Raw genomic sequence first — 13,891 nt, 5'->3', positions numbered from 1 at the left:
GCATTCAAGAAGCACCTGAACAAATACATCTATAGGAAGAGAATAGAGGGATATGGATCCTATAAATGAAGACAATTTTAACATGAAAGGGCAAAATGCATCAGCGCAGGCTTGGTGGGCTGAAGGGCCTGTTCCTGTGCTGTGTTGTTCTTTGTTCTTTATATTTGTAGAAGCTCAATGTCTATGCTTTTCTGCGCAATTTTACTCTCATTCTCTATTTTCTCCCTCCAGACAAAACTTTTTGTCCTCTTTTGCTAAATTCTGAATATGAATCATTGCCCATTTACCATCAAACACTTTAGTAATGTTCCCTAAGCCATCCTTGCAATTCACAACTATATATTCATCGTTCCCTTTGTTTTTGATTCAGGATCCTTGTTTCAGATTTAACTACTTCACTCATTTAATGTTCACTCTTCCTCAAAGATACCACACAACACGTTTGTTCATCATTCCTTTCTTATTGCGCAGTACCCACTCTTGCCTGCTTTGTTAATCAATCTATTGGTCTAAAAAAATGTCATACAGTCTCAAGGAAATCCTAAACAACAACAGAAATTGTGAGAAAAACTCAGCTGGTCCAGTAGCATCAGTGGAGAAAAAGCAGAGATAACATTTTGGTCCTTTTTCTTCTTCACTGGACTCAAAACATTAACTCTGCTTTCTCTCTACAGATGTTGCGAGACCTGCTGAGCTATCCTGGCAATTTCTGTTGTGGTTTCTGAGTTCCAGCATCCGCAGTTTTTTTTTAATCCAAGGAATCCTCCTTGCCAATAGCATCATCAGTTTGATTTGTCAATCTAAATGTAAATTCAAGTCACCCATGATTACATTTATACCCTCATTGCTTGATTCCCTGATTAAAGTTTTGGCAAAGATCTGTAGCTCGGGTTGTGGGTGAGGTTGTTGACTTGCTCACCGAGCTGGCTTGTTTTCGTTCAGACCATCCTAGGTGACATCATCAGTGGAGCCTCCGATGAAGCAATATTATTCTACTCTGCTTGGAATTTATACTGTCTGGTCCATTATGTTGAGTAGTGGTTTTGATCTGTATGGGTTTGTATTTGGAGTCCAATTCTATATGTTTGTTGATTGCATCACGAGTGGAGAACCAAGCCTCTAGGAATTTCTGTGCATGTCTCTGTTTGACTTGGGCCACTATGATTACCTTGTCCCAGTTAAACTGATGGTCTTCATTGTCTGAGTGTACAATATTAAGGAGAGTTCGTCATGTTGTTTTGCTGCTAGACGATCTTCATGTATTCTGATGGCCAGTTTCCTTCCTGTCTGTAATGTTTGTGGCAGTCGTTGCATGGTATTTTGTAAACCACATTGTTTCTGCATGTTGTGGGAATGAGGTCTTTAATCCTTGTGATTGTGTTTGCCATAGAGTGGCTGTGGGCTTGTGTGCTACCATGATTCCTAGTGGTCTTAGGAGTCTTGTCCATTCCGATATGTTCTTGATGTAGGGCAGTGTGGCCAGTATGTTAAAGCATACTGTGTCCTTCCGTTGTTGTCTGTTTAGTAGGCATCTGCAGATGATGCAACAATTTAGAAGAGATCCACCACCTCATCAACAGCATATTCGCAGAGATTAAATTCACAACGGAAGAAGGAAACAACAATCAACTTCCATTTTTGGATGTTAAAGTTGAGCATATGACCAACGGGGAGTTCCAAACCTCAGTATACAGAAAAGTAACCCACACTGATCAAATCCTCAACTTCCACAGCAACCACCCCAACGTCCACAAACAAAGCTGCATTTGGACATTATTTAAATGGACTAGGACACACGACAACACTCCAGAACAACGCAGGAAAGAGCACCTATCCAAAATCTTCGCTATGAATGGATAGCCCCGCAACTTGATCCACAGATACAGACTAAACAGACAACAACAGGAGGACACCGTATGCCCTAACACACTCTCCTCACTGCCCTACATCAAGAACATATCGGAACTGACAACAAGACTCCTAAGACCACTAGGGATTATGGTAACACACAAGCCCACAGCCGCTCTACGACAAACGCTCACAGGATTAAAGACCCCATTCCCACAACATGCAGAACCAACATGGTTTACAAAATACCATGCAACGACTGCCACAAATATTACATCAGATAGACAGGAAGGAAACTAACCATCGGAGTACATGAACAGCAAAATGGCAGGATGAACTCTCCTTAATATCGGTACACTCAGAAAATGAAGGCCATCAGTTTAACTGGGTCAAGGTAACCATAGTGGCCGAAGCCAAATTTTGACATGCACGGGAATTCCTCGAGGCTTGGTTCTCCACCTGTAATGCAATTAACAAACACATAGAATTGGACCCCATATACAAACCCATACAGATCAACACTGGAAATAATACCACTCCCTATAACAGACCAGACAGTACAAATTCCAAGCAGAGTAGAATAATGTTGCTTCGTCGGAGGCTGCATTGATGATGTCACCTAGCACGGTGATGAAACATCTGAACAAAAACAAGCCAGCTCAGCGAGCAAGTCAACAACATCATGATACCCTGATTTCATATTTGATTACTCCCCTTCATATCAACTGCTGTTTAGAGAATAAGAAAACTCAATTGGTGTAAAAGCTGATTTCAATGGGGCAAAAATGGAGCCTGGCAGGATTGACAGGATTGAGAGGCTGATTGGAAAATTACGTAACTAAATAGCGGGCTATCTTCTAAAAGGAGATGGATCTGTACATTCGAAGTATATTACCTCAACTGGGAAAGGTAAGGCAAACAATTCCAGACTTCCCAGAGTGACAACAGAGCGAGAAATTAAGGCAAGAAAAAATGTGTGTTTTCGTTCAGACCATAGAATCATAGAATTTTATTATACAGAAGGAAGACATTTGACCCATCATGTCTGTAGCAGCTCCTGAAAGAGATATCCAACTAGTGTGTGCAGTTCTGGAATTCATGTTATAGGAGAGATGTGATAACACTGTAGAGTGTGCAGAAGAGATTTACCAGAATGTTAGGAACAAAAACAAAATTGCTGGAGAGGCTCAGCAGGTCTGACAGCATCTGTGAAGGTAAAAACAGAGTTAACGTTTCGGGTCCGGTGACCCTTCCTCTGTTCTCTGTTAACTCTGTTTTTTCCTTCACAAATGTTGCCAGACCTGCTGAGCCTCTCCAGCAATTTTGTTTTTGTTCCTGATTTACAGCATCTGCAGTTCTTTCGGATTTTACCTACCAGAATGTTGCCTTGGCTGGAGAGTTTTAGTTACCAAGAATGACTGTTGTTTTTCTTGAAGAAGAGAAGACTGAGTGAGGATAACACAGTGTGGAGCTGGAAGAACGCAGCAGGCCAGGCAGCATCAGAGGATCAGGAAAGCTGACGTTTCGAGTTCATAGAATCCCTTCATGTGTGGAAACAGGCCCTTCGGCCCAACAAGTCCACACCAACCCTTGGAGCATCCCACCCAGACCCATCCCCCTATAATCCACACACCCCTGAACACTACAGGCAATTTAGTATGGCCAATCCACCTAGCCTGCACATCTTTGGACTGTGGGAGGAAACCAGAGCACCTGGAGGAAACCCACGCAGACACAGGGAGAATTTTCTGAAGAAGAGTCCCAACCCGAAACATCAGCTTTCCAACTCCTCTAATACTGCCTGGCTGCTGTGTTCCTCCAGGTCCAGACTGTGTTATCTCAGACTCCAGCATCAGTAGTTCTTACTATCTCAGACTACGTGAGGAGATGTTTGAGATGTGTAAAATTATGAGCAGTGATATTTAAGGTAAGATGCAGGAGGTTTTGAGGGATTTAGGGAAATTTGTTTTCAGCCAGGATGGTGGAAATCTGGAAGGGTGGTAGGGACAGAAACCCTCATAACATTTCAGAAGTATTTAGATGTGCACTTACGAAGTCAAAGCATGCAAGACCAAATGCTGGAAAAGAGGATGGCAACTGCTGTGATGGTAGCCAAAGTGCAAGGAATCAAAGCAGGCTGGGAGGCAAGAGTTGACATGAGCCATGACTAACCTCTCAAAGCACTTCCTAATTATGGAGGTCAGAGCCACTGGGCAGTAGTCATTGAGGCACTCTGCATGAAGTTTCTTTGAGACTGGGACGATGGTGATCATCTTGAAGCAGATGGGGACTTCAGATCGTAGTAAGGAAAGGTTAAAGATGTCAGTGAATACTCCCGCCAGCTGGTACGTACAGGATCTGAGTCCCACAGCGAGGGACTTCATCTGAGACAGTCGCTTTCCATGGGTCACGCTCAAAAAGGCCGATCCTATGTCTGCAGCGATGACTAAGGGAGTAGGGAATAGAGACTATCAGGGCAGGTGACACTGTTTTACTGACCTTGAACAGGTCAATTAGAAAATGTCTACCAAGGATAAAAACGATACAGACCACCAGGATCATACAGCAACAATTTCATGAATGAACCAATTGTGGAAGCTGTGCCATCTAGTTCTTTTATCTCAACAGTGGCCTATTGTCACTAAATTAGTAATTCAAAGACTGAGCTAGTGCTCTGGAGGCCAGGGTTTGAATCGCACCTTGGTAGAATCTGAATAATAAAAGGTTCATGACAAAGGTGGGCTGATTACCTCTTTTTGGGCCTTAACTCTTTTGTATTTCCATGTAGTTGTGATGCAACACTCATCCTCTCCTCTGTTTGAGATCTAGGTGCAAAGGATGGTCAATGAACAGGCAGGTACAGAGACTGAATTGGAACTGGAAGATGTTCGTTGCTGGGCTGTCAATTATCTGGAAGCCTGAAAGCAATAAATATGTTCATGAGTACCAGATACCTGTAACTCAGTTGTCGTACATCTTAAAGTTTTGTTCCACAATGATTTGCTGTCATCTGCACATTTTTCAACACAAGAGAACTGTTGGCAGAGAGTTAATCTCTAACTAGAAATGTATTCATGTTATAATGCTATTAATTGTCCTTAATTCAGCAAATGTGTATAAGCTTAATGCATTTTTATTTCATTTTAAAATCCCTGTATAAGTAATGACTTCTTGTTAGCTGAAACCAGATTGACATTACAATTCTAGCCCTTGTCAGGATTAAGTGCTCTATAAATTAATGAGAGAACTTCATTACAGAATTTCAGTTCCCTACATTCAGAAAACTGTTATCACAGATAACAAGGACATATCATCTTTGAAAGGGTGTTTCTATAAAATTGGGGTATTATTTGAAGATGGAATTTACAGAACTAAGAATATACTCAACAACCTCACCCACAACCTGAGCTGCAGATCTTTGCCAACTTTAAATACTCATAACAATATGATTCATTTGGTAGAATAGTAGTTACAAGAAAGAAATGATAGACAATTACAAAGGAAGTGAATTACAACAAAATCCTGAGTCCAAAGCTGGATGCACTCTGCTCTATCTAACCATCATGTCACATTCTTTTGTCCTGATACTGATCTATCAAGCTATTCTCTAACATCCAGTATTCCCCAATATTGAGACTTTTCAAGTATTTGCCTTTGCTCTCTGATATATTATCAATTCTGTGATACTCGTCTCCATCCCTGCAGCAGTTTGAAGCTGTCACACACACATACACCAATACTGAGACCTGCCCACTTCCACCTGCATAATATCATTCGACTGTCAATTTTGTAAACCTCATCCTTGTTTGCAAAACTCCATGTCCTTCGTATCTCTATAATCTTTCCTATTTCGACATTTTTGAATTTAAACATTGGCTACCGGGTGCCTGGGACCTACTTTCTTTTTGTTTCTAAACTTCTCCACTTCTTTCCCATTTCATAAAACTATCTCTTTCATCAAATCTGAGGCAATTCATCATAATTTTCGATTCACCAATCCAATTTCTAAACTATCACGACTGATAATACTTGACTCATTCCTATGAAGAGGTATGAAATTTTGCTAAAACAAATGTTTCACATAAATGGATGTTATTTTTGATGTAGGGGAAATAAGACAGAATATTCTTAAATAACTCACCTTATTGTTAAAGGACCTGTCCAGACAATGAACAAGCAGAATGTAGAGGGTTATGGACCATGTGTAGGTAGATGGGATTTGTTTAGAATAGCATCAGGGTCGGCACAGATGTGGTGGGCTGAAGGGCCTGTTCCTGCGCTGTACTGTTCTATGTTCAGTGAGAGCTTCCCTAGACTGAGTTCCATTCCTGAAGAAGCCAAACGTTAGATGTTGAAGCCTTCACTCTAAACAATCGATATACATCTAATTCAATGGCAATGAATCTATCAAGTAAGAATGCAAAAGTACACAAGGCACAAAGATAAACCTCATTTAATGCAGTTTTGTATAAGGAAAGATTTAGCTCAGAAAGGTATTGGTGAATTAGCAGGCTGTAATGAGGATTCCAAATGCAAGGATCTCATGGTCTGAATCTCAAGCACAGAGCTTGCACTGTAAGGACGCACAGAAAATCATTTTTTTAAATTTTGTGCTTATGTGGGATAGCTTCAGATAGCTGCTCAATAAATCTAAACCTTAGTAACCTGGATTTTGTTGTTGTATTTAGAAATTATTAGATTTGTTGGAATAGTTATATCAATTGCTCATGCAGTGCCTCTTCTTTTCCCATAAGGATGGCAGACTGTAAACTGAAAGATGAGAGGATATGCCAGATGTGACATGACTGCAAATTGTTGTCCTTTGGCAGATTGGCAGCATGGTGCTTCTCTAAAAACATGCTGGTCAATAAATACAACTCTTAAAAATAACTGAATTCAATAGGTGACATGCAGCCCATTCCACACTGCACTTTGACGTTTCCATCACATATAGACAGAGTGGTTGAAAAGGCATTTGGTATGTTTGCCTTCATTGCTTAGTCCTTTAAGTATTGGAGTTGGGAAGTCATGTTGAGGTTGTACAGGACATTAGTGAGGCCCCCTCTGGAATACTGTGAACAGTTCTGGGCGCCCAGTTACAAGAAGAATATTACCAAACTGGAGAGGTTCAGAAGAGATTTACCAGGATGTTGCTGGGTATGGAAGGTTTGAGTTATAATGAAAGGCTGGAGAGGCTGGGAGTTTTTCAGTGGATCATAGGAGGTTGAGAGGCAACCTTGGAAGTTTATAAAATAATAAGGGGTATAGATAGAGTTAATGGTAGTTCTCTTTTCCCTAGGATGGGGGATTTCAAGACTAGGGGGCACACATTTTAAGGTGAGATGAGAGAGATTTGAAAAAGACGTGAGGGACAAATTTTTTACACCGTTCACATGTGGAATGAACTTCCTGAGGAAGTGGTGGATTTGGGTATAATTACGATGTTGTAAAGACATTCGGATAAGTACATGAGCAGGAAAGGTTTGGAGGGATATGGGCCAAGAACACACAGGTGTTAGTTTGGGATTATATTTGGCATGGACTGGTTGGACCAGAGGGTCTGTTTCCGTCCTGTATGACTCTATGACTCCATGGTCAATTAGATAGTGGCTGATTGCATCTTATCGTCATTTAGCCACCATTTTTCCTTGCTTATCAAAAACCTCTCCACCACATTTTGCATGATCCGGGCCAACCGCAGCACTGCGCGTGCTGTTGGTTCTGGGCATACCATGCATTCATCAGGCCATGGGCAGTACACAGGTAGCTCCAGGCACTAAGGGATTCCACGTCTGCTCCAGGCTCAGTTAGCATTCTGCGTGCTCCTGGTTCTGGGCTGGACGAGGCATTCACCAGGATCACAGCGACATTGCAAATGCACCAGACCTTGGGCTGTACTACATATGCTCCAGTGCCAGTGCAGCATTGTGCCTACTACAGGGCTGGGTCACATGATTCATTTCACAGGTCCTGGTTATTCCTTAGCATGCTCCTGGGTCACGATGGCACTGCATGCTGCAGAACTGTGGTTGTAGCATGCATACCCCAGGCCCTGGGTAGTATTGTGCTGCCCATGTGCTTGTGTGGTGCCATGTATGCTCCAGGATCAGGTCATTTCTAAGCATTGACCATAACCTGGGCAACAGTGCGCAAGCTCTGGGCCCAATCTGGTACTGCGTATGCTTCTGGAATTGGGAAAAACCACATTTGCTCCATGACGGGGGCAGTACCACGCATGCTCCAGCGCTGGGGTGATACAGTGCAAGCTCCAGACATCACTTCAGATAACAAGGCCTCTCAAACAGTGGACATTGCTGTCTAACTAGAAGCTCTTTATCAGCTGCATTATCAGCTGATGCCAGGATTCTGGCCTCTAAATCATACATTTCCAGTGTGCACCACTACTAGTTAGAATTTCAAGATAATCATGTTGAGAAAGAGCAAAAAGCAGGAAACCTAAATGGTGTACATATCTGATTATGGCATCAGGATTGATGTACATGATAAATTCAGGTCAGTTTGTTTCTATGTGCCTTTTAATGTTTACAGGCTCTTTCAGTCAGTGTGAGTGTGCACAATGTGTTTGCATGAGCTTGCTAATGTTTACATATGGTTTCTGATTCAATTTAATGTTACCAAATTTAATGTGTGTGCCTTTTATTATTGCCAGGCTGTTTTCTGTTTGTGTTATAATTTGTGATGTGTTTCCATGAGTCTGTTTATAGACTACTCCTATTCATATTTGCAGTGTGAATTGGGTGATGGTGACAGGTTAATTATGGTCATCTATTAAAGTTTATATTCTCTTCTGTAAGTCTGCTGATGTTTAACAAGACTTTCCATGACTGTGTGTAAACATTAACTCAATGCCCCTTTAAATTTGATCACATTCAAAGGAGTCGTTGGTCATTTTTATTTCAAATTTTAATTGATAATTTCTTGAGGAAATTCAAACTTTTTTTGCTGGGCGGGCCAGTTACACAATATTCACACAGGAGCTTCATTGAATTTTCTGGTCCACAGGAATGTACATTCCTCCATTCGAATAGGTCACCTCCACTTAGGGATTTGATCTGCTTCATTGTTATAGCAAATAAACCTTAAATCATGTTAGACAAATGTTCTAGAGTTCTTTGATGATATATTGAGCAGAGTTCATAAAGGGGGCACGATGGGTGTAGCCTATTTGGTTTTCCAGTAGGCATTTGATAAGGTATGACATAAAATGTCATTGCATTGGATAGAAGCTCGTGGTATTTGGGTGAACATATGAGTAGGGATTAAGTAAAAATAAAACAATACAGATGAGCGGAAAACTGAAATGAAAATAAAACCTTCTGGAGAAACTCAGCTAGTCTGGCAGCATCTGTGTGGAGAGAAATAGAGTTAATGTTTCAAGATCAATATGACTCTTCGTCAGACAGAATTTGGTTCCAAAGAAGAGTCAAACTGGACTCAAAATGTTAACTCGGTTTCTCTCTCCAAAGATGCTGCCAGACTTGCTGAGTTTCTTCAGGAATGTCCATTTTTATTATGGATTGAGTTAACTCACTGAAGACAGAGTCCTCCACAAGACCTTAGTTGGAGTACTGTGTACAGTTGCCAATGCCACATTATATGAAAGATACAAATACATGGAGGAGAATGCAGACGCAATTTACTAGAATAGTTCCAGGTATGAGAAACTTTAGTTATGAAGATAGATTGAATAAGTTGGGACTGTTCTCCTTGAAGAGAAGAAGGCTGAGACGAGTTCTGATTGAGCTTCCAAAATCATGAGTGGGTTGGTCAGAATAGAAAGGGAGAAGTTGTTTCTGCTTGATGTGTGGTGATGGAAGGTGATGGCCTAGTAATATTTTTGCTAGACTATTAATCGAGAAATTCAGCTAATGTTGTGGGGATCCAGATTTGAATCCCACCATAGCAGATGATGAAATTTGAATTCAATAAAAGTAGTCTGCAATTAAGAATCTACTGATGACTATGAAGCCATCGTTGATTACTGGAAAATCCCATCCACTAATGTTCTTCGAGGAAGAAAATCTGCCATCCTTACCTAGTCTGGACTATGTGTGACTCCAGGCCCACAGCAATGTGGTTGACTCTCAACTACCAACTGAAATAGGCTAGCAAGGCATTCAGTTGTAACATTAGCTACAAAGTCTCAATAAAGGAATAAAACATGACAGACTGAGATAACAATGCGTAGAGCTGGATGAACACAGCAGGCCAAGCAGCATCAGAGGAGCAGGAAAGCTGACGTTTCGGGTCTAGACCCTTCTTCAGAAATGGGGGAGGGGAAGGGGATTCTGAAATAAATAGGGAGAAAGGGGGAGGTGGATAGAAGATGGATAAAGGAGAAGATAGGTGGAGAGGAGATAGACAGGTCAAGAAGGCGGGGTTGGAGCCAGTAAAGGTGAGTGTAGGTGGGGAGTTAGGGAGGGGATTGGCCAGTCCAGGAAGGACGGACAAGTCAAGGAGGCGGGATGAGGCTGGTATGTAGGAGATGGGGGTGGGGCTTGAGGTGGGAGGAGTGGATAGGTGGGAGGACAAGTTAGGGAGGCGGGTACGAGCTGGGCTGGTTTTGGGATGCGGTCGGGGGAGGGGAGATTTTGAAGCTTGTGAATTCCACATTGATACCATTGGGCTGCAGGGTTCCCAAGTGAAATATGAGATGCTGTTCTTGCAACCTTCGGGTGGCATCATTGTGGCACTGCAGGCGGTCCATGATGGACATGTCGTCCAAGGAGTGGGAGGGGGAGTTGAAGTGGTTTGTGACTGGGAGGTGCAGTTGTTTGTTGTGAACTGAGTGTAGGTGTTCCGCAAAGCGGTCCCCAAGCCTCCGCTTGGTTTCCCCGATGTAGAGGAGGCCACAACGGGAACAGCGGATGCAGTATACCACATTAGCAGATGTGCAGGTGAATATCTGATGTGGAAGGTCTTCTTGGGGTCTGGGATGGGGGTGATGGGGGTGAAGGGGGAGGTGTAGGGGCAGGTGTAGCACTTCCTGCGTTGCAGGGAAATGTGCCGGGGGTGGTGGGGAGTGTGGAGCGGACAAGGGAGTCACGGAGAGAGTGGTCCCTCCGGAAAGCAGATTAAGGGTAGGGAGGGAAAAATGTCTTTGGTAGTGGGGTCAGATTGCAGATGGCGGAAGTGTCGGAGGATGATGCATTGGTTCCGGAGATTGGTGGAGTGGTACGTGAGGACGAGGGGGATTCTGTTTTGGTTGTTATTGCGGGGAGGGGGTGTGAGGGATGAGTTGCGGGAAATGTGAGAGATACGGTCGAGGGCGTTTGCGACCACTGTGGAGGGGAAGTTGCGGTCCTTGAAAAACGAGGACATCTGGGATGTCTGGGAGTGGAATGCCTCATCTTGGGAGCAGATGCGGCGGAGGCAAAGGAATTGGCAATAGGGGAAGGCATTTTTGCAGGAAGGTGGGTGAGATGAGGTGTATTCTAAGTAGCTGTAGGAGTCAGTAGGCTTGAAATGGATATTGGTTTCCAGGTGGTTGCCAGAGATGGAAATAGAGAGGTCCAGGAAGGAGAGAGAGGTATCGGTGATGGTCCAGGTGAACTTAAGGTTGGGGTGGAAGGTGTTAGTGAAGTGGATGAACTGTTCAAGCTCCTTGTGAGAGGACGAGGCGGCATCGATACAGTCATCGATGTAACGGAGGAAGAGGTGGGGGATAGAGCCAGTGTAGCTTCGGAAGAGGGATTGTTCCACGTATCCTACAAAGAGGTAGGCATAGCTTGGAACCATGTGGTTACCCATGGCCACCCCCTTTGTCTGTAGGAAGTGGGAGGAATTGAAAGAGAAGTTGTTAAAGGTGAGGATGAGTTCAGCTAAGCGGATGAGGGTGTCAGTGGAGGAGGACTGGTCGAACCTACGGGACAGGAAGAAGCGGAGGGCCTTTAGGCCATCTGCATAAGGAATGCAAGTGTATAGGGACTGGACGTCCATGGTAAAGATGAAGTGTTGGGGACCAGGGAATTGGAAGTTCTGGAGAAGGTGGAGGGCGTGGGTGGTGTCACGGACATAGGTGGGGAGTTCCTGGACCAAGGGGGAGAAAATGGAGTCGAGATAAGTGGAGATGAGTTCGGTGGGGCAGGAGCAGGAGTAGACAATGGGTCGACCAGGGCAGTCAGGTTTGTGGATTTTGGGAAGGAGATAGAAGCGGGCGGTGCGGGGTTGGGGAACGATGAGGTTGGAGGCTGTGGGTGGGAGGTCACCTGAGGTGATGAGGTTGTGGATGGCCTGGGAGATGATGTTTTGGTGGTCGGGAGTGGGGTCATGATCACGGGGGCGGTAGGAGGTGTCGGAGAGTTGGCGCCTGGCCTTGGTGATGTAGATGTCAGTGTGCCACTACAACTGCGCCTCCCTTGTCCGCGGGTTTTACGGTGAGTTTGGGATTGGAGCGGAGGGAGCGGAGGGCTGCATGTTCTGTGGGGGAGAGGTTGGAGTGAGTGAGAGGGGTGGAGAGGTTGAGGCGATCGATGTCGCAACGACAGTTGGAGATGAAGAGGTCGAGGGACGGTACGAGGCCTTGGGGTGGTGTCCAGGAGGAGGGGGTGTGTTGGAGGGGTCAGTAGCGGGAGGGTTAGGCTCAGACTGCCTGGCATTGACCTAGGCATCAGAAAAAGCAATGGTAGAAACAGCCCTGTGAAATCTGCAAAGTTGTCCCTATTAACATCTGGGGGCTAGTGCCAAAATTAGGAGAGCTGTCTCACAGACATAGCCATACTCAAAGAATCATACCAGACAGATTCCCAGACACCACCAGTACCATCCCTGGATATATCCTGTCTCAATGGCAGGACAGATCCAGTGAAGGTGGTATAACAGTATTACAGTCAAGAGGGAGTTGCCCTCAACTTTGACTCCAGACCTGATGAAGTCTCATTGCTTCAGGTTAAACATGGGCAAAGAAACCTCCTGCTCATTACCACCTACTGTCCTCCCTCCACTGATGAATCACTCCTCCTCCATGGTGAACAACACTTAAAGGAAGCTCTAAGGGTGGTGAGAGCACAAAATGTACTCTGGGTGGGGAATTTCAATATCCACCACCAACAGTGGCGAGGCAGCAGTATTACTGATTGAGTTGGTTGGGTCCTAAAGGATATAATTGCTCGACAGGGTCTGCAATAGGTTGTGAGGGAACTAACAAAGGTGAAAAACATACTTGACCTCATCCTCACCAATCTGCCTGCTGCAAATCCTTCTGTTCATGACAGTAAGAGTGACAACTCCACAGACAAAATCATGCCTTCACTTTGAGAATACCTTTCATCGTGTTGTATGGTATTATCACCATGCAAAATGGGATGGACTTTGAACAGATCCAGCAATTCAAGACTGGGCATCTATGAAGTGCTGTGGGTCATCAATAGCAGCAGAATAGTACTCCAGCACAGCCTGCGACCTAGTGACCCAGCATATCCCCCACTCAAACATTACCATGAAGCCAGGGGATCAACCCTGGTGCAATGGAGAGTGCAGGAGGGCGTGACAAAAGCAGCACAAGACAAACCTAAGGAGCCAACCTGGTGAAGCTACCAAACAGGACTACTTGCATGATCAGCAGCAAATGATAGACAGAGCTACTTAATTCCACAACTAATGGATTCTGACTCGAGAGCTGTGACCAGCAGTGTTCTACAGAGGTCAGTATGGGACCCCAGTTGTTTGTATACATACTATATGTATTTACATACAAACAAATGATTTGAAGGAGAATGTAAGTGGCTTGATTAGTAAGTTTGAGGATGACACAAAGATTGGGAGAGCCGCGGATAGTGAGAAGGATTGCCAGAGGATACAGCAGGATATAGATAGTCTGGAAACTTGGGGAAAGAAGTGGCAGATGAAATTCAATCCAGACAAATGTGAGCTTATGCATTTTGGAAGATCTAGTGCAGGAGAGAAGTAAACAGTAAATGGAAGAACGCCTTAGTAGCATCAACACATAGAGTGAACAAAAACAAAGTTGCTGGAAAAGCTCAGCAGGTATGGCAGCATCTGTGAAGGAGAAAACAGAGTTAAC

General features: G+C 43.9%; 1 protein-coding gene across 1 annotated transcript in view; it reads left to right on the top strand.

Annotated features, from left to right (window-relative positions):
* Positions 1-5,080, top strand: part of LOC125487896 — a 120,314-nt gene extending 115,234 nt beyond the window's left edge. Inside the window, exon 13 of the mRNA XM_048620493.1 lies at positions 4,678-5,080. Within this exon, the coding sequence (XP_048476450.1) occupies positions 4,678-4,770 (93 nt within the window). The 3' untranslated portion in view covers positions 4,771-5,080. The remainder of the gene's footprint in view (positions 1-4,677) is intronic.
* Positions 5,081-13,891: the final 8,811 nt, after the last annotated feature.

Source organism: Rhincodon typus, chromosome 46 (assembly GCF_021869965.1).
Source record: "Rhincodon typus isolate 14 chromosome 46, sRhiTyp1.1, whole genome shotgun sequence".
In the NCBI taxonomy this organism is placed as follows: domain Eukaryota; kingdom Metazoa; phylum Chordata; class Chondrichthyes; order Orectolobiformes; family Rhincodontidae; genus Rhincodon; species Rhincodon typus.
This window is presented reverse-complemented; position numbering and strand designations above follow the sequence as displayed.